Consider the following 27,807-nt stretch of genomic DNA (forward strand, 5'->3'; position numbering starts at 1 on the left):
TAACTTTTTTCAGCTGACAGCATATCACCCTTGCCAATTCCCACATACCTGTTTGAATAGGGTGCCCTTGTAAAAGGTTGCACCTGAAGAGCTCCAAGAGAGACAGTACGGGCGCTGCCATTAGGCAGAGAGCGCCTTTACTGCTGAGGTTCCCCGGAAGCCAGCTGGAGTATACCAAGTTCCTCCTCCCATAGGGGTTGGCAGTGAATTCTTGAGGATGGCGCGCTTTGAATAGCGCTAGCGGGGAACACATTCTAACAGGTTTTCCCCTAATATAAGAGAAAGGGCAAAACGCTGTTAAAGTAAACAACACAGAAGAAGAGCCAGTGGAAGGGGAATGTGTTTGAGGAACACCGCCCCCCCCCCCTCCCCCCCCTGCTGAGTGAGCACGTGGAAGATCCCTTTTGGCGCCAAAGTTCAAAAGGAGGACAGATGCAACAGTCATTTGGAGAGAAGTGCACTGTTGACACATATCTTCCACGCTAAGTATCACTTTGATTCTTCTGTGTATGCATGTGTATTATAAGACTATGAGGTGTTGAGAGAACTGTGTTTAAGGAAAACTATAAAGTTCTCCAAACCTGTCTTATTTAAATCAGAAATACTATATGTTAAATAACCTAGTCTGTATTTTCTGATAAAGGTTGTGGAAGTGTTTGGGCGTGCCAAACATATTGTCTGTTCCAAATGTAATGCTAAATGGGCCCAGGTGTTCTGTGCTAATTGCAGTCATTACTGAAAAACCTGCTGCAGCCTTTCAGCTTGACTAATTATACCTTATACTCTCTATATAGAGTAAAAGGAACAGAAATACTATCTTTTGACTGGTTCATAGATAAATATGTACCTGTATTTTGCGGTGTGGTAGCTAAATGTGAGAAAGAAAAAAGCACCAGGATTTCACCTAAGTAGAATGGGGAAATCGCTGTTAGCAGAGACACAGAAGGAGATTCCAGTGGTAGGGGAATGTGTTGAGAAGCACCTCTTCCCCTCCCCCGCTGAGTGAGCACGTGGAAGATCCCTTTTTGGCGCCAAGCTTTAAAAGGAGGACAGTTGCAGCAGTCATTTGAAGAGAAGTGCACTGTTGACACATATCTTCCCCGCTGAGTATCACTTTTATTTCTTTGTGTGCATGTGTAGACATGTATATTATAAGACAATGATGTGTTGAGAGAACTGTTGTTTATGAGAAAACTATAAAGTTCTCCAAGCCTGTCTTATTTAAATCAGAAATACTATGATATGTTAATATAACCTAATCTGTATTTTCTGATAAATTGGAGAAGTGTTTGTGAATTTTGGAACGTGATTTAGTTTTTCTTATCTTGTGATGGCAGATAAAAGCAAAACAACACGAACCAAACATAATGTCTGTTCAAAATGTAATGTTAAACTAACAAGTGAACGGCTGGATCAGGGGGCGCTCTGTGCAGCCTGCACTGTGGCTCCTGTGAAACAGCCTATAGACACCTCCACCATAACGGTAGATCCTCCTGAGTGGGCGGCTGCCTTAACACAGGGAGTTAATACCCTTGTAAATCTGTTATCTAAACCAGTTGAGATCCCAGCTACATCTGTGGTTTCTCAGGGTATAACAGTAGTAATGACAGATGAGTCATTTTCCCCAGGGGTCGCTGTATTTCCCTCCCCAGCCCTACCGGGAGTTTCCCAGATGGGAGAGGTGGGTTGGTCAGCGTTGGCTAAAAGCCTGGACCGGCTTACCCATCTACTGGAGAACCCCAGACACAAGCGTAGTGTTAAAAGACGTGGACAAACCGCTAAAGCGCTGTGGTCAGTGTCAGACTCTGAGATTTCCTCAGAGGAGGAGGGGGAATTGTTGGATGATTCAGATGTGTCCATTATAGAGTCCGAAGGAAACTCTAGGCACCAGGGTATGGACGACCTGGTAAGAGCAGTTCGTCAGACCCTGGGGTTTGCTGAAGTAGAGGAGACTAAGTCCTTGGACCGCTCCCTCTTTAAGCAGGTGGTCAGGTTGAGTTGAGGGATATTGTAGAGGCCTCTTGGAAATATCCAGATAAAAGGTTCTCTATGCCAAGGAAGTTTGGCGTATTGTATCCCCTTCAGGAGGAGGATATGACTCGTTGGAAACAGGTGGCAAAGGTAGATACACCTGTGGTGAGATTGGTTCATCAGACTAAACTACCTGTACCCGGGTCAGCGACCTTACAGGACGCGACTGACAAGAAATTAGAATCCCTGCTGAAGTCGATCTTCTCGGCCGCCGGTATTAGCCTCAGGCCAGCATTGTCCTATACCTGGGTAGCTAGGGCCATGGAAGTCTGGGAAGGGCAGTTAGAGTCTGCCTTGCAGGTTTCAGATTACTGCCTCTGGCCATGCAGCTAAGGGAGGCAGCAGGCTATGTATATGAAGCGGCCCATAATTCGGCCTCCATAGCTTCGTCTATTTCAGCTACAGCTGTAGTAGCTAGAAGGGCGTTATGGTTAAGGGCTTGGAATGCGGATTTAGAGTCTAAACGATCATTAGAATCCATCCCGTATACCGGTGGGATGTTATTTGGCCCAGATCTAGACTCTTGGATTTTACAGGCTTCGGGGGGCAAGAAGACGTCTTTGCCTGTAAATACTCCAAGACCTAGGGCTAGGCCTAGGTTTAGTTCTTTCAGACAACCTTCTTACGGGGGTGGGTCTGGCAGAGGCCAGACTACCAGTCCAGGGGCCGTGGAATCCAGGAGACAATCCCGTAGGGGAAGGTCATCCTTTGCCCCTGTGGCGCGGAGAGCTTCTTCCGCCAAGCTGCCGGATAGACCAGCAGCATGGCTACCACCCACCTCTGGTTCCAGAGGGTGGGGTGGGAGGATGGCTGCTTGGGTTTGCCCGGCAGCAGACAGGGTCCTCGGTAGACGAGTAGGTCCAGAATATCGTGATAGAATTCATGGGACCAGCTCACCTCAGGTTTTGAAAAAAATTACCTCGCTGGCTTCTGTCAAATCAGAAAGAGCTCAGGGCTGTCGATTTGCTTTGTTCAGACGAAGCTATACAGGCTTAGAATGTCCAGTAAGGGAAAAGGTTTTAGTCACACCCATTCAGGGTGCTAAGGCTAGACGAGTTGTTCAGTCTATGACTGAACTTCTAGAGTCTGAAAGGGCCACAGAGAATCCCTTGTCTAAGAATGAGTTTCTTGAGACTAGTGAGGGACTTGGTACGCAGCAGAAGGTTGTCTCCACAGGACAAGTTGAGGTCCTAGATGGAGTGGACAGGCAGGATCCTGTCAGACAAGAGGCTATCAGTAGCCAGGTCTTTGAAGCTGCTGGGAAAGATGGGGACATCTTTTGCGACCTTACCCTGGGCAGGGTCCCACCCCAGAGGAGCATTCCCGTGTTCGAGGTACCAGTGGAGGAGATAGGTCCTCAGCTGGTGGTTGCTGGACAAGAACCTAACAAAAGACAGGGAAGTCCCAGAGTTCTGTACAAGAACAAGGGATCCACTGGTAAGGGACGTCCTAGCAAGGCCTTGGGGCTGCAGGTAAAACCTGCCCTACAGGGTCCCGTAGAGAGAGGACCCTCAGACTCCTGGAACAAAGACAAATAAATATTTGGACGTAGTGAGGGCATTACGTATATATGTTAAGAGATCTGCAAAGATACGTAAGACAGAGTCTCTATTTGTGTTGTTTGACTTTTCCAAACGGGGATGGCCAGCATCTAAGCAAACTATTGCCAGATGGCTTACCCTGACTATCAGGGAGGCTTATGTCCGTATTAATCTCCCTGTGCCGAAACGTATTGTTGCCCATTCTACCCGGTCGGTTGGGGCGTCTTGGGCGGCTCGTAATGGAGCCACGGCGGACCAGCTGTGCAGAGCAGCCACCTGGTCCTCGGTCCATACCTTTACGAAATTCTACCAATTTAATATATTTGTGTCTGGGGACGCCTCCTTTGGCCGTAGTGTTTTGCGTGTAAGGAGATCAGAGCGGTCCCACCCTTCAGAGGGATTGCTTTTGTAAGTCCCCATGGTTAAGGAGTGTCCCCCAGATGGATGAAAGAGAAAACAGGATTTATACTTACGATAAATCTTTTTCTCTGAGTCTATCTGGGGGACACTCTGATCCCCCCCCGTCTTTTCGTTGTTTTGTCTCCACTCCCCCCTCTGTTGAGTGGTGTGTCTTGGTTGATTGGCCTATCTTCCTAATGGCTTTTGTAATCAAACTGAGGTATGTGGGAATTGGCGGGGGTGATATGCTGTCAGCTGAAAAAAGTTAACTCTTTGGGTGCCAGACTCCTCCCCCCGACTCAACCCCATGGTTAAGGAGTGTCCCCCCAGATGGACTCAGAGAAAAAGATTTATCGTAAGTATAAATCCCGTTATTCAATTCAGAGGAACTATCAATGTTATGTGTTCATTCAAAAAGAGCCGATCTTATTAGGAACTGACAATGTATAGTATAATACAGCTGGTGATGCCTTGTTGGTTCTGGATGATCTTTACCATATAAATATTGCATCTAAAGGAGGGAGTCCTCTGATTTGATATGATGGCTCCAAGTATTTAAAATCCAGTATACTAGATGTGAAAACAGGCTAGAAGTGGTCAGTTATTAAATACTGGTATATTTAAAACAGTCAAGCTGTGCAATTTCATCTTAGGCCTAAATCAGCTTGCCTTTAAAAAGCGACCAGTCAGTAGTATGTTTTACTCACAGGCTCTACATTCATTAAGGGTTAACTGCTGAGGTGGTTGTATTTTTTTTCTTCTTTTTTTCTTTGCTGTTTTAAAATTATTATTATTATTATTATGTTTTAAGTGCCGGAAGGCTGTGCTTAACATAACTTGATTACTGTGATCATTTAGCACAGTTGAATAATGAACAGTTCACTATTGGTCAGGGTTCATATCTGACACCAGGAGCATGATTTAGTGACTGCAGCTATTCTACCTGCGCCATGTATGGAACTTTTTTCTTTTTTTCCCCCCTGTATCTCCTTTTGTGCTTCTCCCCTTACTGTGTTGAGTTTATTGCAGGTTTCTCTAATTTGACGTACCCATTTATCTTTCAATTCAGTGGAGGCGACAAGTGGTGCTATATTCTTACCGCAGGTTGTGTCTCTCCACCCCACACCTTTGTCCAAGAGTAGGAATTTGTGGGGCCATCCATTACTGGGTTATGTACTAAGCACCATTTCTTGGAGAAATAGGAGGATGTTCGGTGCATTCCAAGGCTTTCTCCTAGTCCTCAACTTCCAAAGAAGGCGTGTTGTCCTTCCATTAACTATGCATCTTACCTGCTACTTCCTTCACTTTGTGTCAAAGAATGTTCTAGAAATTATTTGATTCCCTAAGAAAGTGAATTGTATATATCACTAGTGGCATGGTGGTGTTTTTGAGCTCACTATTGTGACCGGGACACTGACTCTGTAGGACATGATTTGAGGTTGGCAAATTCTTACGCAAATTTCTTCTTTTTTTTTTTTTTTTAGGCACTTTAGTCCATATGACATACAAACTATTGTGTTAAGGAACTAGTAGATTGGAATTAATTTATTGAGTGCTACATTTGTCAAGCTCCTAGTGGTGTCTGTACACTTTCCCAGGTATTAAGTGGTTGTGGCACTAAGAAGTATTTAGTATAGACTTTGGGGTGAGTTGCACAGTAGTACCAGAGGCATGAACAACAGTGTAGAGATTTGCTCCAGAAAGAACTGCATCATTATCTGCCTCACCGAATCTACCCAGTAAGAGAGAAGAGTTGGCAGAATAACATTATAAAAAGTAGTGCCCTCACTTGTGGTTTCTGTACATCAGCAGCCTACGCAAATTAAAAAATGACAAACTGCTATGAATATAATCATTCTTTTAAACATATATGTTTTTTTAAATGGATATGGTAAGCAAAATGGGAACTTCCTCTTACATCAAGAACACTAATATTTCATGGCAGTATGCAGAATGTATTCCAGATTACATTGATTTTTGTACCCGAGTGAGACACAGTAGTAAAATACATTGTCTGAAATGTTTAAGAAGGGATGTTTTGAATAGTGGAGTGCTATGTTGAATCCCAGAACAAATAATGGTGCAGTGATTTAGTATACAGTTGCAAATACATGCCTTCACAATCGGATCTTGCAAATCAAAGCCTATTGTTTTACTTAAAGCAGAGAGTGCAGGGAATAGGAGGCATGTTAGATCTAATCAATCAATGCTTTACAATGGGGGGTAAAAAGGGTCCATTGTATAGAGATGACCTCTACATATTAGTACTTAATTTTGTTAAGCATTTAAAGGACAGTGAATGTCAGATCTTAAGTTGTTCAAAGTTAAAAAACTGACACTTCCACTACCCATGTATAAGTGAATAGTACAGTTAATATCTAGCAATCAATAGTGTGCATTTCATTTAAAAGCATAAGAATGATAAACCTGCACCTATTCTTATACCACACCCCCCAATGCTACTTCCTAAAAATATGAGCTTTTAACAAATTAAAAATCCAAATTGAGAAAATGTAAGCGTTGGATAATACTATTGAATGTACAACCAAGGTGAGAGGATACTTAAGCATTCCCTCCTGATCCCAAAGTACAATAATCCCACATAACTCTTCATTGATTCTATCTACACTGTCAGTGGGGAAAGATAATATCTCTCTCTCACTGGTATTGGAATTATAATATGTGAAGTTTGTATTTTCTCCCCGTGTTTGTGTGGGTTTCCTCCAGGCAATCTGGATTCCTCCCAAAATCCAAAAACACACTAGTAGGGTTATTTGGTTGCCATCAAATTGACTTGTGTGTATGTTAGGGAATCTAGACTAAGCTCTATTGGGGGAGGAACAGATGTGAGTGAGCTCTCTGTACAGCGCTGTGGAATTAGTGGCGCTATATAAATAGCAGATGATGCTAATTACATAGTATTCATGTAAAGGAGAGGTTCTGGATTGGTTTCAATATACATATTTTAGTATGTTAATGACATAATTCATTCTATTAAACTCTGTCTCTTCCATATAGTAAAGATCCGAGGTAGTTCATATTGGCAGTCAAACACGATATCAATATAAAAGTCCAATATACTCCAATTCAGCAGTTAGCCTACCTCAAAAATTATCACCGCAGCTTGCCTATTCATAATTTTCCTGAGTTGGTGAATAGCAAGAAGATAAAACCATGCATCAGCCAAGCATACATGGTGTAGCTAGTAAGATGCTGCATGCTGAGTCGGTGCAATTATAGGCACCTGAATAGTCAGCAACAATAAATCTTGCATTTCAGTGTGAGTCTAATTAGATGCAAAATAAATGCCAAATAAAGTTTGTAGCCAAGAGTGAGTACTAGCATAAGACAAGCAATTTGCATGCTGGAAATAATTACATAGTTGAGACATAGTAAAGTTTTTGATGGCTTTGGCCAAGATAGCATAATAATCATAGTAACTATTACGATTACAGGCCTTTCACATTTACAGTGCTTGTCTTCTAATACACACTGTTTCTTTTTGTAAAAGCATAATATTCCTGGTAATACCTCATGACAACACGGGCGCCTCATCTATCACCTACTACTTCAGTTTGGCTGTTGTATGCTTGCAGAACACCCAATGCCTTGATACTGAATTATCATACTCCGTGTTTGTGCCAAAGTTGTTTATATTTTGTATGCATCGGTTATTCCATCTTAACCTCTTTGTTTACACACACAAGGCACAACAACAAAGCATGTAATTACATAAATCATGTAACATTGCCGAGTCTCTACTCGGCTGTGTAAACAAATTACCAGGTCTAACCATAGAGCAGCCATTGCACTAAAGACAAGATTAAGTCCATTCTCTGGTTCAGTCAAATAACGTTGGTCAGAAACTAGCCTCACATCTGCATGCCACTCCCTGCCTGTTATAGTGGTACCCATTTTGTAAGAAAATAGTAGCTGGTCTTTGTAAAAGAGACATATGTTTTTTGTCTAGCTGTAAAATATTTGAATGTAGTGGGCTTAACTTTAACAGACTATCTGGTAAATGTTCTCGCCCAAGAAATATTCTTAATATATTATTTATAAACCACATATATACTGCACAGAGCTGTACACGGAAGGGTTGATGACCTATATGAATTGCATACAGTAACATGAAGCAAAAGGTAAAGATGGTCCTGCCCAAATAAGAGGTTTTGGGGAACACCTGATAGATAAGCAAGTGTAAAACAATTGTAGTAGCTGGAGAGGAAAGTGTACAAGGCAGCAGCGTTATCAACTGCCAATAACAAAGCAGTCCTTGGTGGGTGACTTTTCTGTGCCGCTACCGGTGGGTCATTATGGGTGGAACCAGGAGAGACAGCGGAAGATGGTAACATGAAACAGGAACTAGTTACTGTAGAAACCTTAAAAAAGCTGGCAGATGTCATGCATAACTGTTTACCACTTATAATAGCTGAATCTCCATCCTCTTATGGGTGTAGAGAAGGCTATTGCTTTTGTGCTGTATTGACACTCTTGTGATTAACTGCCAAGTTAAAGTAGTGTGCAGCAGCTGCGGTCACCAGAGGAGGAAATTAAATGGTGTTAGCAATGACAGTTGACAGCAATGGCTGTTGATCTCACTGGGTCCAGCAGCTGACCGGCACTAAATCTTTTAAACAAACTGGTCATTGATGTAATGCTACTCCTCTGCACCACTTTGTATTTTTCTGTTGCCTCCAGAAATTGTAACTTATTTTAAGACTTATGAGAAGATGAAAATGCATCTGGCAGGCACAGAGCTGATCTAAACTGCAGCTATCTATAACTGCTGTCCACATGCCACATTTGGTTAGCTGTAGGTTTAAAAACTCTTTTGTTTGCTAGTATGAAGACTGCACATTCAACGTACAAATATATGCTTGTACATTTACACTGGAAACATTTTAATCCACTCATAAAGCCTGTGAGGTCTGTAGATAATGTGAATACATTTTTCTGCATCTATACAAATTGCGGTAGAGGTTCACCACAGTCTATGTTCCCGGGGTGAATTATTAAACCTTTTTTTTTAAAAAAATTTTTGTTTTAATTTCTGGTATATGATATAGCGACAATTTTACATGGTAATCCACATGTGATTTATATAATTAAGTGATCTTTGTGTGTTAAAAATTAGACCTGTTTAAAGTGAGAATACAGGAGATTAAGAATGTAAAGATGTATGTAATTTTGCCCCCTTACAAAAGATGTGACACTTTATTTATAAGGCACCAGAAATGTCTGCAGTGCCGTACAATGGGGAAAGTTGTTGTTGGGCATTTTACGCTTTGTAAGCATACATGTAGCACTGGTGACCCGAGCAGGCTGTACATGCTCTTTTGATATCCCCCCTGCCGGTGTAGAACAACACATCCCAGCATGCAGTGGTGAAGAGGTGTTTGTGAAGAAGCGGTTAGAGGTGCTAGGAGGGCAGTAGTTGGAAGAGAAGGTGCATGGAGGAGAGGAAACAGTATTGAGCAAGGGCTTAGTAGTGATAAGAGACCAGCACTGTGTAGACATCATCATCATCATCATTTACTTATATAGTGCCACTAATTTCGCAGCGCTGTATAGAGAACTCATTCAGTCCCTGTCCCGTTGGGACTTACAATCTAAATTCATTAACACACGCACACACAGAGAAACAGAGACACAGACTAGGGTCAATTTGTTAGCAGCCAATTAACCTACCAGTATGTTTTTGGAGTGTGGGAGGAAACCGGAGCACCCAGAGGAAACCCACGTTAACACGGAGAGAACATACAAACTCCTCACAGATAAGGCCATCGTCAGGAATTGAACTCAACCTCAGTGCTGTAAGGCAGAAGTGCAAACCACTTGGCCACCGTGCTGCCCAACAGAGGAGGATGACGTAACAGGAGGTACTATAAGCTGGACTGCTGTGATTGATCTGAACAGAGGAGCAAAGAAAGAAAGAGAGAGTCTGAGTACCTATATCTTATATTGTTTGTGATTGGACGGAGCCATATGAATTTGTTAGATAGGGTGGTGGGGAGCCATGAAGACAGATGATTTACACCCTTTTGCAGGACTGCTATATTACAAGGGGTGAGGATAGGCATAGTTTGCTAGGGTGATTAGACTGAGTCAAATCAAGAGTAAGATGTAAATATTGCATGAATAACTGGACACTTTTACAATAGGAGATCATTTATTTGGCAAAGAGACTATTATATGGATGGCATCGTTTGCTATCTCTGCTAAAGAAAGTCTGTAAAGAACCGGAGGAAGGGGAAAACTGCCATTATTGTGGATGTTAACAAACCCCAAAAATTCAACCGGGCACAAGTGACAGTGTGATTTAACCACAATTGCCAATTATTGTAGGGAGTTCTAAGGTTCGTTAAGTGGATTGGGGCATTTGTCTGGCACTTCAGGTTGCAAACTGCTTTATGTTGGAGTGAAAGAAGAAAGTGCTTATATTCAAACTACCTTATGATAAAGTTGCATAATCCTATAGATATGTTTTGCTTCAGGACTGTATAACAATCTATGGAGACTTATAATATCTAAAGTGATTCAGACAGGTATTTGTGTATAGATTTAGTCTTCTAGTCTTTAGTATTCGATAAGCGGTAATAGAGGTACCTTTGTTTTATAATGGCTGATTTGTTTTTAGTGTAATGATATCAATGTAGTAGTTTACTTTTTGTTAAATTTAGGTGATTGTATTGTTCACATAATAGTCTATTTTTACTTAAGTTTCTAAAGACTGATTTGGTGTGATTTCTTGTGTGTGCCTGTGATCCAGTGTAGGGGGGCAGAGGTTCCTTGATTTATCTCTGGTGTTAACTTCAGAACACTACCCCTTGAAGAGCCTACAGTACTGAGACCGAGTTAGAGGCACTGAGCGAAACTGAATACAAGAAAAAGAACAGTGGACATTACATTTAACACCCCTTTTGTGTTATTGATGCCTTCCAGTTGCAGTGTGTTTGGCTCATCACTGGGACCTAGAGGAAACAAACCAGGATGGTTGCTTTGCTAGTATGGTAGGATCAGAACCTGTGTGGAGTGTGAGTGTTGGCAGTTGGGGGAAGACGTCTTGTAAGCCAGTACCCAGGAAGTAGGAGGATGGTCCCAGGTCCTTGGCCAGTGAAGTGGGGTGCACAGTTGGTTCCACAAGGCTCCATCAAGTACAAGGAGGCGCCAGACAGTGTAATCTGAGAGCCCACTAAGGACAGTAATAATCCCCAATTAATAAAAGCCCATAGAGAAGGGCTGTGATAGAGGGGTATCACCACCCTTATGGGTACCCTAATTAAGACTCCAGTTCCTGTTTGGCATGCCAGCACAAGAGGTGGAGAGATCAAACAACAAAGGAAAAAGGAGTAGAGTATTTGCAGTTTATTACTTGTAAGAGATTGCCAGGAAAAGAGGCATGCATGAGTGACTCGCCTGGATAAGGGTGAGTGTGTGGCGTGGCAGCTGCCACAAAGGAGCATTTTTGTGAGCAAATGGGGTAGCGAGCCCTGGATATAATCACTAAGAGTGTCAGCACCCTGGGAGACTGATTTATGTGCCTCTAACAGGAGAGAGAGTGATGTGAGCTAAACAAAAACCACTAGGCTACATGTGACCTCCCCATGAATATTCTGACCATGTAGCTGTTAAGAACTGTGAAGGAGACAGGAGATGTATAGGAGCTGCAACAGTTTAAGAATGTGCTGGAGTGAAGAGGTGTGCAAATAAAGATGTTCTATTTTGCCATATAGGGATGGTCTGGCACCCAAAACATCTGATTGCGTTGCACCGCAAAGGTATATGAACTATGTGCCAACATCTTCACAGAGATTTTGTAATAAAATAAACTGCATGTGCGGGTAAACCCTGGTAATTTACAGCCACATCCATGAGCTAGCCAGGGCTGGAGAAGGAGGTGCACGGTGTTTGGGTTATTGTTGCCTACACCACAGGACTATAACCTATTAGAAGTCAATTCTGATGTTGGTAACACTAATGATCTACCCTCTGTAGTTACATTCACCTGTAGGGTTTCGACTCAGATTTGGATCTCCTTGGACACTGCTTAACACTATTAAATTTGGCATGGCTGCTCTGGATGTACAGGGAAACCTATGGATGTACTGACCCTTTTACACGTGTTTATTTTTATTGGGCTCTGGTTGTGTCACATCCTGATTTTGATCAGCTTTTTTTCCCTGCTGGACAGTGTTCACCCTAGAATTGAGCCTCAAAAAACTTTTACTTATTTCAGATGAGTCATTTTGACAAAGATCTTTGTGCTCTGGCAAGAAGCTAGATGAAGGCTCACCACAGCATTAAAGTTTTCCAGACTCATCATCATCATCATTTATTTATATAGTAATAGACTGACTACTATTCAGATTTGTAGGGGACAAATCAGTATGGTCATGTTTCTTTCTTGATTTCTCTTCACTTTTTTTTCATTTTCCATATCTATTCCCAGTAGGAAGCCTATTATGTGTACTCGGATGTGTAGCGATTGTCAAACTATCTTCTAACCCTAGGTGATTCTGTTACCATCACATAGCCCATGCATAATGTAACATTAAACACCCAAACCATTGATTATTTTTACTTGCTATACCATGGTAAACAGCATTGTTGAATCATGATCAAATATGAGGAAAACCACTTACAACCTCATTTTTGACAATTTTGTGGCAGCCTTTAGTAGTGAGTAGCAAGCTCATTCTTTCCTGTGATAAATCCCAAAAGAAATCACACAGTATTTTTTTTTTTAAAAAAAGCTGTAGGACCTTCCCCTTTATTTTATTAATTTTGGACTGGCCTGGTGTTAGCTGTGCTGGTGTTTTTTTCCAAAAAATCTTTAATTCTATCCCATAAGGGAAAAGTTTCCTTGTAGAGGGTTGTCCATGTGGATCATTCATACGGTCAGCTGTTTCATCTTGTGCGCTCTACAGTTATCTTTTTGAGCCACTTAAGTCTATACCCCCAGTCTGGGCCGCCAAGAGGAATTTCATTCCCTGGTACACAAAGTTCTTGCGGCCCCTTCCATAGCCACAGAAATTGGCGTGACCACACCAGGTGGGTGTCTCCTCCCACTATACAGACAGATTAGGGCCCCAGTACTTTGTACCTGCAGAAATTTGCTAAATTAGAGTTTGCAATTATTGTCAATGAATTACAACATCTGGATATTTAAAGGGGTAGGTTGTATGATGATAATAAGAGTGTATGGCAGTGGTTCCCAAACTTTCTTCGTTCGAGGCACTCTAAGGGGCGTATTCAATTGTTCGGCGTGACCGCCGAAAAACGAGCGCTCTAAAAATATTACCGTTAATACGGTAATTACTCCCTGAGCTGCGAGCTGAAATCCAGCTAGTAAATTACCGTATTAACGGTATTTACGCGCATATTACCGTATTAACGGTAATATTTTTCGAGCGCTCGTTTTTCGGGGATCTCGCTAACAATTGAATACCCCCCTTAGGGTCTCCATAATTTTTTTTTCAAAGCATCCCTAAAGTCAAAATAATTACCGGGTAGTCCTGTTTTTTAAGTAGTTGGGTCAAAATAACATAAGTATTTAGTTCACCCCACAATAGTGTCGACATAGTATTGCTGTATATGTCCAAGGTATATCCCCTAGCGATGGCTTGCCTCCGTCTGCAACAGTTTCTGGTCAACTAAATTAATGAGTGCCTAATGATACCTACATTAACTAGCACTTGTCTCACTCAATACATAAAGATAGCTGCCTTGTGTGTTTTAAAATTTCCTATATAGCAGCTCATTTAACGGAGTGACGAGATGGTTATAAAGCACCATAAAAAATATAGGAGTGTTCAGGGAATGAGAATCAGGTTTCAAAACGTCATTGAATTAAAAAAAAAAAAAAAGCTATAAAACTATGCACATACAATCATATTGTGACATCTAAAAGTTTAAGATAAAGGTGGTAATAGTTATTGGTAAAGGAAGAAATTACATATACAAAAAGGCTCTTTAAATAAATGCAAAATATGTAACACACTACCACTTCATCATAATCGCACTGTGCCCCTTCAAAGAAAAACAAAGAAACAAAAAGTTTTCTTTGTTTTACATTGCCCCTTTCATGTTCTTACCTTTTTTCTTTGCCCTTCCGTCTTCCGTTTTCTACTGTGTTCTCCTCTGTCATCTCTTGTTCCGGCTTCTCACTGCGCTGCTCTTTGCTGAAAACGTTGAACATGATGACATCAAACCCCATATTCAGTGCGAACAAAGCAGAGAGGGGGCCAGGCGCTGTAGATGTAAGTTTTTTTTTTTTTTTTTTTTTTTTTTTTTTTTGCTGTCAAACGGGTGGCAGGCAGAAGGGAGCGCTTGGCGGCCGCACCCCTGTGTGATTGTGCCATTGTAAATAGCCTTTAATCAGTTCACCACTTTCATCTGGTATTTACAGAAGTTAGAAATATTTGGAACAAGTGCTTTAATATTTGTCCTGTACAGCTTTATTTTATTATTGGGCTTTTATTTGTTAAGCATCTCACAGAATTGTTCATCAATTTACACTGAGAATCATTATTTCAAAATGGTAAATGGCAATTTCCACTTTTTTGCTGTACCATTTAAATTGCTCTGTCTTCTTATTCTTACAGGTCCAAAGTTACCTACATCAATCAGTACAGAAGTTGCCTTTTCACTGTCAGAAAAAATAGCAGATTCCTTGGCGAGTGACAAAACAGGAGCTCCTTTAACGTCTGTTCAAATTAATTTCATCAAAAATATGATTGAAGAAACCCTCGATGATTTCCGGTAAGACATTTTTGCTCGCTGTTGCACTGCAGCTTAATAAATAAAAGGCAATGGTTTTATGCTGAACCATCGGCAAAATGCTAAGGGTTAGCATTGTGATTGTTACAAGCAGCTTTGCGTATTTCCTGAAACCTAATGCTCAGGAGTTTTAGGCCCCTTTTACGAAGAGTTAAAAATGAAAACACACAATTTTAAAACTTTTACTTGAATGAAATACACTCCAAAATCTCGTTCACCACTTTATAAAGTTTAAAAAGCATATTTCTTTCATCGTCTGTCATAAAATAATCTTCTATCTTGATCCAATGTAGTCCTAAGAATTACTGGCCCACTCATTATAAACAACCGCTGTGAAATGATCAGAGACTGGATATCTCTGGCTTCCTGTAACTGCCAGTCATGGGAAGCTGCTTCTGATTGGTTGACAGTGAATAGCAAGAACACAATCATTTGAGTCATTTCACAGCTGTCCATCTTTTTAAAATAAAATATATTTATTTTATGCCAATTCGGGCCACAATAGACCAGAATGATTATTTAATATAAAATAAAATAAAGTGGTCAAGTTGTCAGTGGTGTTTTATTCAATTAAAATTTGTTTCTACCAATATGCAAAAAGGGGCATTGTACTGAGACCATAAGGTTTGTAAAGTTGCCAGCACAGTTGAGTCCCAGTGCTTTTCATCTTAGATCTGGTACTCTCTAGAATGGGAAACGTTTGTTTTGTTTGTTTGTTGTCTTCCTCCATATAGAGGCACCAGCCAGCTAATTTTTACTATACCAGGGGAAAACAGTTTCCATTACAACATTCGCATGCTGTCTAGTACTGAGGCTGCTTGAGGATTTGGGTAGAGGGGATGTTCCCCATTAAGAATTTTATTTTTGTTACACAGTACACTTATAATTCCACAGATTTTTAAGTACACTTTAATTGAACAATTTCCCAAATCCTTGTTAGCTATACATAAATAACATAAAACATTTTTATTTTTCTTAATCAAATGTATATCTTTATATACATATACATTGACTAAATCATAACCTGTTGGCTTTTCCATACATCGGAACACTTACAAATAAACTACATGTATAAGAGCTTTTAATTTCACGGTTTGTCATTACTACTTACACTTTCTTAGTACGTTTTTAACCTTGTTAAGCTGTCATCTTCTCATTTTGTCAATTCCCCCTCCCTCCTCCATTCTTTGTAATACATATACCATATCCAGGCTAGAACTATACCCTCTGTATTTATTCACCCTGTGCATGCTTTGATTTCACTTTTCACTCTACCCTGCTGCTTCGTTGGTGGTGAGTTGGCAGGTGTTGGGCCCCCACTTGGTCACACTGCTCTGCTTTACGGCCCTGCAATTGCCCACAAGCTGTATTGGTTAAATATTAGATAAAAATGGCTGGGATTACTGTCTCGCATGGGTGGGTGCACTTTAAATCATGTTATGTAGCCTATCATCATCATATATTTATATAGTGCCAGCAAATTCGTAATGCTTTACAATTGGGAACAAACCGTAATAAAACAATACCGGATAATGCAGATCCGATGCAGATCTCATGTAGAACAGATATGAGAGATATTTTGAGACAAGTGACGAGATGTATCTCAGTGCAATTTTGGTGATGGCCTTGTAGGTTAGTAGAATTTTTTTTATTGTATTTGTTGAAAAAATATGTAACCAATGTAGAAACTGACAACGTGGCTGAACAGAGGAATAACAGTTTGCAAGGAAAATCAATCTAGCTGCTGCATGCAAAATAGATTTGAATAGAATCCGATTTTGGGAAGACCAGTAAGGAGGGAATTGCAATAGTCCATACGGTGAGGAATGCATTAATTAAAGTTTTTGCATTGTCTTTTGTGTGAGAGATGTACGTATTCTGGAAATGTTTTTTAGATGTATTCAGCAGGATGTAAATATAGAGTTGATGTGGGGAACAAAGGATATTGTGAGTCAAGGCTTACACCTAGGCAGCGAGCTTGTGGGGTAGGATTTATGGTCATGTTGTTAACAGAAATACATATGTCAGGCAGGAAACTTTTATTGGTGGGTGGGAATATTATTCATTCTGTTTCTGAAAGATTGCGTTTTAGTTGGCTTGAGGAAATCCAAGACGAAATGACAGAAAGACAGTCCATAATGAGACAACACAGATGGTGAGAGATCAGGAGATACACAAATGTATCATCTGCATAGAGATGATGCTGAAATCCAAAAGAGTGTATTAGTTTTCCAAGTGAAGTGGTGTAGATAGAGAACATCAGAGGACCTAGGACTGAGCCTTGTGGTACTTCAACTGATAAAAGGAGTGGAGGTGGATCCATAGAAAATAACACTGAAAAAGTGATTTAGATATGTACTATGAGAACCAGGATAGGACAATGTCTTGAAGACCTAGGGATTGTAGCGTTTCAGGAGAGCGTTGTCAACAGTGTCTAATGCAGCAGAGAGATCCATGAGAATTAGAAGAGCGTAATGTCCTTTGATTTGATCACAGCCAAAACTATTGACCACCTTCATTGGCGCAGTCTCTGTGGAGTGTTGAAAGTGAAAGCATGACTGAACAGGATCCAGTTTGGTGGTTTTCAGTAAGGAAACATGTGAGGCAATTGTAGGCAATTCTCTCGAAGTTTGGGGGGGCATGGGAGCTGAGAGATGGGGTGGTAATTTGTGAGAGAGTTTGGATCAGAATTTAGTTTTTTCAGAATAGGAGTAATCTCTGCATGCTTGAATAGTGATGGAAAGATACCAGAGAGAGATTACAGCTTTTATTTAGAGGTGGAATGAGCACAGGAGACATGGACCTACCACTTTGTGAAGGTATGGGATTGAGAGGACATGAGGTAAAATAGGAAGATTAAAAGACAGTAGAAACTTCCTCTTCATTTGTGGGATCAAATGAAGAGAGGGTGTCAGAGGGTGCTATAAAGGAATTGAGCTCATTGCCAGTCAAAAGAGATGATACCATTTCAAGTCAGATCTAATCAATCTTGTTCTTGAAGTAGCAAGCAAGATCCTGGGCACTGATGATTGTCTGAGGGTTTGGGATGGGAGTGTTTAGAAGAGATTTAATTGTGTTAAAAAGGCATTTGGGGTTAGACGCCTGAGCATAAATGAGAGATTAGAAGTATGTTTAGCAGTGTTCATAGCATTTCAATAGGAGTGTTAGATAGCAGGATATGCGCTGAAATCATTAGAGGTACAAGATTTACAAGATTAGAGGTTTGCTGTATTTCGGTAGTGTCCAGATATGTGTGGGAGAAATGAGGGGGACCTGGTTTCGGTGATATTTCACCAGCTAATAGAAGCAGGGAGGAAGAAAGAGAATTGTAAGATGTGTCCTTTTAGTTTATGGTGACAAGGTGAGGCTGTTACAACTATTGCTTTAAATAGGACAGCACTTAATCTATTCACCAATATGAGCACCCTTTTGACCAGTCATTCATTTGAGTGTATACAGTACTGCTCTATAGTTATTTTGAATTTAATTCTCTGTCCCTGACCTTCATTAATTGGGTGTACCACATTTTTATAGTCCCTTGTCAACTACATATCATTTCTGAGTACTTCATTTATTTATGCCAGTCATACACCTTTTACTGAAATCCATTTATTTAATTCTTCGCTCATGCCGCACACACTTTTTCCAGAGCAAAATGTAAATTTTTTCAATACTTATAGGCCTGTATTCAGTTTTAACTGCTCATTGCAACATACTTTGTTTTGAGCCAAGCACCTCTTTAACGCCTTTCATTTTCAAACCTTTCGTCGTTTTCCATAGTTGACCTGTACAGTAATTCCCAATTCCCTGTACTTTAACTAGTATTGAATGCTTTGTTCTACACTCCCTTAATCACATAACTTCTTAGGACAAGAATGTATGTGACTTCAATTACTTCATTTCAGTACTCAATTTTTCCCTGGATTTTGTTAAATTTGAATAAATGTCTATGCATTAGAATAGTGACATCACCTCCGACATTGAAATCCTACATCTGAGTAATTCATTAAAATTCACTATTCCTTGTCTTAGCCACTCTTTTTATTTCTTAGTTCATAAATGTTTTAAACATCCCTCTTACAAATATTGCACTGAATTCCTTAGATTTCCTTATTGCTGTTCTTGATCTCTAATAATTTTAAATAATTATAATATGTTTCCCTGCTTTCTCCATGGATCACTTCCTGCCAACCCCCCTTTGTATAATAGTGTTGTTAATTTGTAAAATAAAAAGGTATGTAAATATACAAGAACCTGTGATTCAAGTCGAGCAGATCAGCCTTGAGTTAGGCTAGGTACACACTGGCCCGATGATTGCACGAAAAACCTCCAATCAGCCGACATCCGACCGTTTAGTCAGTTATCGTGTGAGTGGGATGACTTTAGATCATTGTGTCACTATATACAAAGTGCTGATCATGGTTTCATGTGGTTGGTCATATGGTTTAATATTTTCCGACCAATCACCGACCGATCATGTAGTGTGTATGCGCTCATGCTCACGATCTCCGTAGAGTTTACAGAGTTGTGTTCTTTTCAGCCAATGCTAGCAATGAATGTCCTGGTGATTAAATGTAGAGTGCCGTAGAAGGAATAATTAATTTGTTCGTTCTGAGACAGAATGTTTTGTTTCAGAGTAACAGAAGCTAACAAATTCGTTAGGACATTTGTATACCTGTAACAAGGTGTTTTAATCAGTGTGACAAGCGTGAATGAATATTGCGCTGTCATTCTCTGAAGACTAGAGGACCAGATGGAGAGCACAGATCTGCAGGTAAATCATGTTGGTGTGTACCCATGAATCGCCAGACTGATCGGACTTTCAGTTGTAGGTACAATCGTTTCAGATAACACGTTGGTCGGAAAATTCTTCATTGTGTACCTAGCCTTAGATTTAACATGACAATAGTCAATTAGTTTACTGTTTTCAGTAAAGTGTCTCCCCTGTGTCAGGGGGTGGGGTACGGAAGATCGGTGCTGACTACACCGACAACACTTACTACGGCATCTGGAGTCCGGCTGGCTGCTTCCACAACGAGGCCCTATAGTTACAAATATGAAAAAATAAAAAACCCCTTAAGAGCAGCGTGAACAGCGTCGGCGAGGTCAGTGATGTCCTCCAGTGCAGTCGGCTTCTTCTGTCTTCGGAATTGATTGAAGTCGCTTCAGTGAAGAGTCGTGATGGATGCTCGTCATGGAAGCAGCCAGCCGGACTCTAGATGTCGTGGTAAGTGTTGTCGGTGTAGTCCGCATCAATATGCTGACTACCACCATCTGTCAGGTTGCCTTTCAATAGCTGTTTGTTTTTGTTGTATTTTTACACCTGGGTTCAATCAGTCTCTTTGGGAGCTTATTGGGCAATACCTTAGATGCCATCAGGGGTCATACATTTCCATCTTTCAAACCATTTTCTTTACCTGTCATATCTTTTCCTGTAAGCTTTATCTTTTCCATTCTCATTTACTTATTACTATTTATTATATCAACGTTGCTTTTTTCCAATCTCCAGTTTCCCCTTTTATTCTTGGCACATTTAATGATGTTTGTTAAAGCACTAGTTACACTTCATCTGACACTATTTTACCTAGTCTTTCTTTCAGTGTTTTAATTTAAATTATATTCTACTAATCATTTATACCCCTCCTAAGTTCTCATTTGTTCTGAGGAAACCATGTCCTATATCTTGAGGCTTATGGTTACCATTTCTCCATACACTTTCATATATTTTTCTGACACCCTTCCCCTAACTAATTTTTTAGAAACCCCATTCACAGATCCATTTTCAACCATAGTAATACTAAGGATTAGTATTATCTGCACTTCCTAAAAAGGGAAGGGGGTGCAGCTACTGGGGGGGACCAATTGGGTTAAAGAGAGGTCCCTACACTCTAAAATTGGATCACAATGGGGTATGTGGTTCCTGGGTGCAACAGCTAATTATGTGTTGAAAATAGGTTAGAATATAATTGTGAAGACAATACACACTCTTAAATTTGGTAGGATGTACAGTGTAATCTGTTTAATCTCCTCATACCTTTGCTGGTCAAAATGTAACATTTATTTCAATCGGTAATGAATCTAATCTGGCCCAATTTTTTTTCCTTAATCATACACATCTAAATAGTCATCAAAATAAAATGAACACAGAAAGTCTGTCAAAATATATAAAGAACATAGAAGTCCCATGCAGGTAATCTTGGTATTGGGGTTCAAAATATGTTAATAAAAGTAATCCAAGAGGAAGGGTTATTAGGTCATTGGTTATGATGCAGATAGTTCTATAAAGCTGTGAACAAATGTATTCAGATGTGGAAAGTAATGAAATAAACTTTTGAATACAACTTATATATGTACTATTTTAAAATACATGATCGTGTGGGTGCCAGTCATGTACTTAATACTTATTGCGTGAATCAGGGGCATTTGTTGCACATCTCCCATAAGGTAAACCAATTAGCTTCCTGTCATTTTAGTTTCTATTTTCAAATTATTGTGTTTTTCAACGCAGTGTGTCAGTGACATACATACATACTGGGCTATAATAAGATAAGCCCCTGATTTATTGATTTTTGCTACGTGGTCACTTCTATGGAATCAAAATCACTTTATGGTTTATAGATTCACACTGTCTGTCGCTTCTCTTTTTTTGTATTCACTTTAGGTTATGCATCTGCAAATAGGTGCTCTGTGACATGAAGCCGCCTACTGTATGTGTTTATTTTCTATTGAGCATGGGCTTGCCCAAAGTGGCAAACACTAGAAATATGCCAAGTCAAAGTACTGTTGGTGTTAACTTTAGAACAGAACAGTAGTTGCTTACTGTTTTCTGTACCAATGTTATTGCCTCCCTCCTGTGACACTTCTGGCTTTCCCTGCCATGTAAAAGAATCCTTAATCCAGCCTTCTCCCTTGTAATTATACAGTCAAGTCCATAAATATTGGGACATCGACACAATTCTCATATTTTGGGCTCTATACACCACCACAATGGATTTGAAATGAAACTAACCAGATGTGCTTTAGCTGCAGACTTTCAGCTTTAATTTTAGGGTATTTACATCCAAATCAGGTAAACGGTGTAGGAATTACAACGGTTTCTATATGTGCCTCCCACTTTTTAAGGGACCCAATGTAATGGGACAATCGACTCAAAAGCTATTTCATGGACATGTGTGGGCTATTCCCTCGTTATTTCATCATCAATTAAGCAGGTAAAAGGTCTGGAGTTGATTCTAGGTGTGACATTTGCATTTGGAATCTGTTGCTGTCGACTCTCAATATGAGATCCAAAGAGCTGTCACTATCAGTGAAGCAAGCCATCATTAGGCTGAAAAATCAAAACAAACCCATCAGAGAGATGGCAAAAACATATTAGGTGTGGCCAAATCAACATTTTAGAACATTCTTAAAAAGAAAGAATGCCCCGGAGAGCTCAGCAACACCGCAAGACCACAGAAAACAACTGTGGTGGATGACAGAAGAATTTTTTCCCTGGTGAAGAAAAACCCCTTCACAACAGTTGGCCAAATCAAGAACACTTTCCAGGAGGTAGGTGTGTATGTGTCAAAGTCAACAATCAAGAGAAGACTTCACAAGAGTGAATATAGAGGGTTCACCACAAGATGTAAACCATTTGTGAGCTAAAAAAAACAGGAAGACCAGATTAGAGTTTGCCAAACAACATGTAAAAAAGCCATTACAGTTCTGGAACAACAACCTATGGACAGATGAGACAAAGATGATCTTGTACCAGAGTGATGGGAGTAGAAGAGTATGGTGAAGGAAAGGAACTGCTCATGATCCAAAACATACCACCTCATCAGTGAATCATGGTGGTGGTAGTGTCATGGCGAGAGCATGTATGGCTGCCAATGGAACTCATTCCCATGTATTTATTGATGATGTGACTGCTGACAAAAGCAGCAGGATGAATTCTGAAGTGTTTCGGGCAATATTATCTGCTTCTATTCAGTCAAATGCTTCAGAACTCATTGGACGGGGCTTCACAGTGCAGATGGACAATGACCCTAAGCATACTGCAAAAGCAAGCAAAGAGTTTTTTAAGGCTAACAAGTGGAATGTTATGCAATGGCCAAGTCAATCACCTGACCTGAATCCGATTGAGCATGCATTTCACTTGAAGGCAAAGCTGAAGGGAAAATGCCCCAAGAACAAGCAGGAACTGAAGACATTGGCAGTAGAGGCCTGGCAGAGCATCACCAGGGATGAAATCCAGCGTCTGGTGATGTCTGCGTTCCAGACTTCAGGTTGTAATTGACTGCAAAGGATTTGCAACAAAGTATTAAAAAGTGAAAGTTTGATGTAGGATTGTTTAGTTTGTCCCATTACTTTTGGTCCCTTAAAAAGTGGGAGGCACATATAGAAACCGTTGTACTTCCTACACTGTTCACCTGATTTGGATGTAAATACCGTCAAATTAAGGCTGAAAGTCTGCAGTTAAAGCACATCTTCTCGTGCCTTTATGTGTATTCTTGCCTCTTCATGTAGAAACCTTTTTATTGTATTTTATCATTTTGAGTAAAGCAAAGGTAATTAATTGCATGGCTGATGTTGCTTGATTCAAAATTTGTTGCTAATAAGCAAGGACTATACTTTTTATGATGTGGACACAATGGTTTCTTCTAGTTTTGGTATGTGTCATTGATTTTGCATTCTACCTTTACAGAGAGAGGTTTTTTTTTTTGTTTTTTTTAACCCCCCTAGGTATAAATTTGATGTGCATACAAATAAAAAATATCATCCTAATTGGAGAATAAAATATGCCCATGCGTCCAAAGAGTAATTTAGAGGAATGTAGTGAAAATACCTTCTTGATAAAATAAAAATTTTTTATTTTTTTATTTTATAGGTTTACATTTTGTTCTTTTATATAGTAAATTGTGTTTATTTGCATTTAGCCCCTTATAATAGTAGACTCTTTAAAACTTTTTGTTTTATGAAGTCATTACATTGTGTTACTGGCAATGACCTAAAAAACCCTTTTCTGATTTCACACTATATTAGACAGTCTACCAGATGGGTTTGTGTCTGAAAGTTCTTGAGGAGAAAAGCGACTGACAGTGGCAGTCTGTGACCCTTTCTAACATTGTAAGCTGTTAGTACTCGAGGGGGACTGTTCTGAACAGATAAAATTATAACCAGCTGTTGGAACTGAGAGCCTGTGAAGCACATGTAGAGGGAAAGGTCTATGGAAGGGTTTAACTCTAAGTAAAATCAGTTAATCAATATTGCAACTAAAATTGCAGCACCAATATGCTAATGAAGCCTTTTCATCACTTAATACCAATATGCAATAAAATAAATATATTTCCCAATATAATTTTTTTTTTTTTTAACCTGAGAAGTTTTATTTAAATATCAACTTTATTCAGTCAAGAGAAGGATGACTTAAGTAAGTTTTCAGTTAAGTGCTTAGGCACATATATTTGTTTTGCATATATAAGCTGTGTTTCTTTGTTTTGTTAAGAATCGAAAAAAAAAGTACCAACCATCATACACATAATTGGTTACGTGTATCACATCTAGGAAAGACACTGATATAAGCATAATCTATGTTGCAAGTCATGCAGTATAAAATAATCCAGTTCAGAATAAGTGTGTGCATATACATCGATCATCCACAACATAAAAACCACTGACAAATTATGTGAATAACATTGATTACAATGGCACCTGTGAAGGGGTGGGATATATTAGGCAGCATGCGATCAGTCAGTTCTTTAAGTTGATGTGTTGGAAGCCGGAATAATGGGCACACGTAGCTATCTGAATGACTTTGACAAGGGCCAAATTGTGATGGCTAGACATATTGGTCATTCCATCTCAAAAACGACAGGTCTACCAAAGGTACCAAAAGTGGCCCAAAGAAGGGCAACCGGTTAACCAGGGTCATGGTGGGCCCAAGGCTCAGTGGGCTAGCCTTCGCTCCCCACGAGCATCATCTGGTCCAATCCCACAGAAGAGCTACTGTAGCAAAAATTGCTGAAAAAGTTAATGCTGGCTATGATATAAAGGTATCAGAACACACCGTGCATTGCAGCTTGCTGTGAATGGGGCCCATGCTGACCCCTGTCCACCACCGAACGCACCAACAATGGACATGTGAGTGGTGCTAGAACTGTTCCATGGAGCAATGGAAGTAGGTGGCCTGGTCTGTTTACTCTTTCTTTTACATCATGTGGATGACTGGGTGCGTATTGTGTGTTTTACCTGGGGATCAGTTTGCACCATGATGCACTATTGGAAAAAGGCAAGCAGGCCCAGGCAGTGTGATGTTCTGCTGGGAAAGATTGGATCCTGGTATTCATGTGGCTGTTACTTTGACACATACCACCTACCTAAACATTATTGCAGACCAGGTATACCCCTTCATGGCAACGGTATTCCCTGATGGCAGTGTCCTCTTTCAGCAGGATAATGTGCCCTGCCACGCTGTCATGTTCTTGAAACCATTCCTGAACAGTTTTTGCAAAGAGTTCAAGGTGTTGACTTCACCTCCAAATTCCCTAGATTTCAGTCTGATTGATGATCTGTGGTATGTGCTGGAAAAACAATGAAGACCATGAAGGCCCCACCTCGCAACTTACAGGATTTAAAGGATCTGTTGCAAACATCTTGGTGTCAGATACCACAGGACATCTTCTGAGGGGTCTAATGGAATCCATATCTCCACGGGTCAGCTGTTTTGGTGGCACAAGTTGGACCAATATTAGGCAGGTGGTTTTAATGTTGCTAATCGGTGCGTGTGTAGAAAGATGGGTGGGGGGGGGGAGGAAAAGTGAGAGCTATAGATGGACATCTACCATATTCTCTGCATGTTCTTCTGAACAGTTTTTAGCCATTACTATAGATGTGCCACTTTTGATAGATTACCATGACTGAGCGTAGTGCATACATTGTCATTTACTAGTGAACTTCGCTGTTGGAACCCTCAATGAGATGCCAAAATCTGTTGCATAGTTACAAAATTAATGAGGTTGATAAACAACTATGGTTTGTGCAGTGGTCTATTTTGTATATTATATATACTTGGCACATTCTACTACAACTGTGTATGTTGCCTTTTGTAAAATGAACTAGTAAGACCCTGTAATTTAAGATCAGATGGAAATGTTAGTCTTATTATGTGACAGTAGTATAATTGGGTATTTCCTCAGATACCATATGACTAAACCTGACAACGGTAATGACAACCTTTTCGACAAGTAACTTCATAAAACAGGTTGTCATTGTATTTAATTGTGTTTAAACTGTGAGGAATTTGAGTGCTAGGAGAAACCACAACATTTGTACACAGCTACATTTGCACCAGTCCTAATATCGCTTAATGTATTTTTATTGCTGTTCATGTTACAATTTTAGATGTGGGTCAAAGGAATGTTTCCGACATGTCTATTTGTAAACTGCTTTAATTGTGACTTTCTGTTAAAGTAATTGTAATAAGTATAGTTTTTACTGATTACCTGTGGTTGTATATGAAAACATTCGCAATTTATTCTTTTTGCTAAAAAAGTGAAGCTAAAGTGAAGTTTTGATCATCTTGTTATATTTTTTCTTATTTCTAGGGAAGCGTGTCACAGAGATATAGTCAATTTACAAGTGGAGATGATAAAGCAATTTCACATACAATCGGTATGTATAAAGAAATGGTGTTTCTAGGTTGCATGGAGGTATAAAGAGGTGTCTGAGAAATCAGAACTATTGTCTAACAACTTGGTGACTCCAAGCCTTCTTGCTTGATTGTGTGCAATGCATTGATGTATGAATTTTTACAGCGTAGATAATGGCAAAATAAAATTTGTGTGTACTGCGTTTGCAAGAACTATTTAGACATACCAGTGGAAGCAACACTAAAGACATGCTGCCTCAGCATTTGTTGAGGAAAAGAATTGGCTTAATAAAACTCAATAAAAGGAGAGTTGTGAAAAAAGTAGTTAAGACATTTGTATAATATTGTCATATAAGTTACTTGTAGTTAATATTCTTTTAATGACCTGTGCTGCTAAAAGGAAGGTTCATTTCACAGCATGAAATAATACAGGGAGGCAATGCTAGGAAACCATGGTGCAATGCAGAGCTTGTAAAATCAGAATTTGTTGTATGGCAATCTACTTGCAGAGTGAATCCTAGGACCAGTTGCAGGTGAGCATTATGCTACGTCTGAATCCTGGAGACTGGTTATAATGCCTCAGCACTAAGAGAGAAGCCATTTTGGTAGACATTTGTATAAAAATACAACTTTTTAAAATGGTTTGTGCTCCTTTCATAATATGGTAATAATCTGTATTCGGAAATACCTGGAAAGGAGTTGGATGACGCTGCATTATGAATATACACTGTAGACCTGTTTCATACAGTTTCTTTTAATAGTTGCATAAAGAAACAACTAACACAATTAAGCAGTACATCCCTCAGATATATTTGCGGTCCTTTTATATAAAAATTCAGCAGACTGTTGCTGCCACCACATTTTATTTTCAACTTCTGTGTTTTTCTTCAAAATAAACAGAGAAGCATTCTTAATATTCCTTTTGGCATTGGTATAAAAACTTAAGAAATTATATAATACAGGGTTTCCAAACCCAGTCCTCAGGGCTCCCTGACAGTGCAGGTTTTCAATATCTCCTTGCTGGAGCACAGGTGTATTCATTACTGTCTGACACATTTTAACAGATCCACAGGTGGTCCTAATTATGTAACATGCGATCCGGAAAACCTGCACTGTTAGGGAGCCCTGAGGACTGGGTTTAGGGAACCCTGATATAATCCATTAAATGTGCCTACTAATTCCAGTAAATGAAGATATATCAATCCTTGCAGCAAACATTACCTGCTGTTTAATGATCATTTCATCCTGGAGATTTTAAAATATTTCTCAAGAAAAAATGTGTAACAGATCGCTGTTTTTATTTACATTTAAATGAACAATGTGCTTGTGTGCTCCTAAAGTAGTGTGCATATAACTATTACGTTTGATTTTGTCTACTATTTCTATTGTGATTTTACTTATCCTGTGTGTCTATTCTGTCATCAT

The 27,807-nt window shown here is 39.8% G+C and overlaps 1 protein-coding gene across 3 annotated transcripts in view; it reads left to right on the forward strand.

The window, feature by feature from the left end:
- NEDD1 (NEDD1 gamma-tubulin ring complex targeting factor) overlaps positions 1-27,807 on the forward strand; it is a 62,319-nt gene that overhangs the window by 33,737 nt on the left and 775 nt on the right. For all 3 annotated transcript variants that reach the window (XM_075209333.1, XM_075209332.1, XM_075209331.1), the window contains 2 exons: positions 14,579-14,735; positions 26,339-26,405. In XM_075209333.1, coding sequence (XP_075065434.1) covers positions 14,579-14,735; positions 26,339-26,405 — 224 coding nt within the window. The remainder of the gene's footprint in view (positions 1-14,578; positions 14,736-26,338; positions 26,406-27,807) is intronic.

The sequence above is a fragment of the Mixophyes fleayi genome, chromosome 4 (genome assembly GCF_038048845.1).
Source record: "Mixophyes fleayi isolate aMixFle1 chromosome 4, aMixFle1.hap1, whole genome shotgun sequence".
Lineage (NCBI taxonomy): Eukaryota > Metazoa > Chordata > Amphibia > Anura > Limnodynastidae > Mixophyes > Mixophyes fleayi.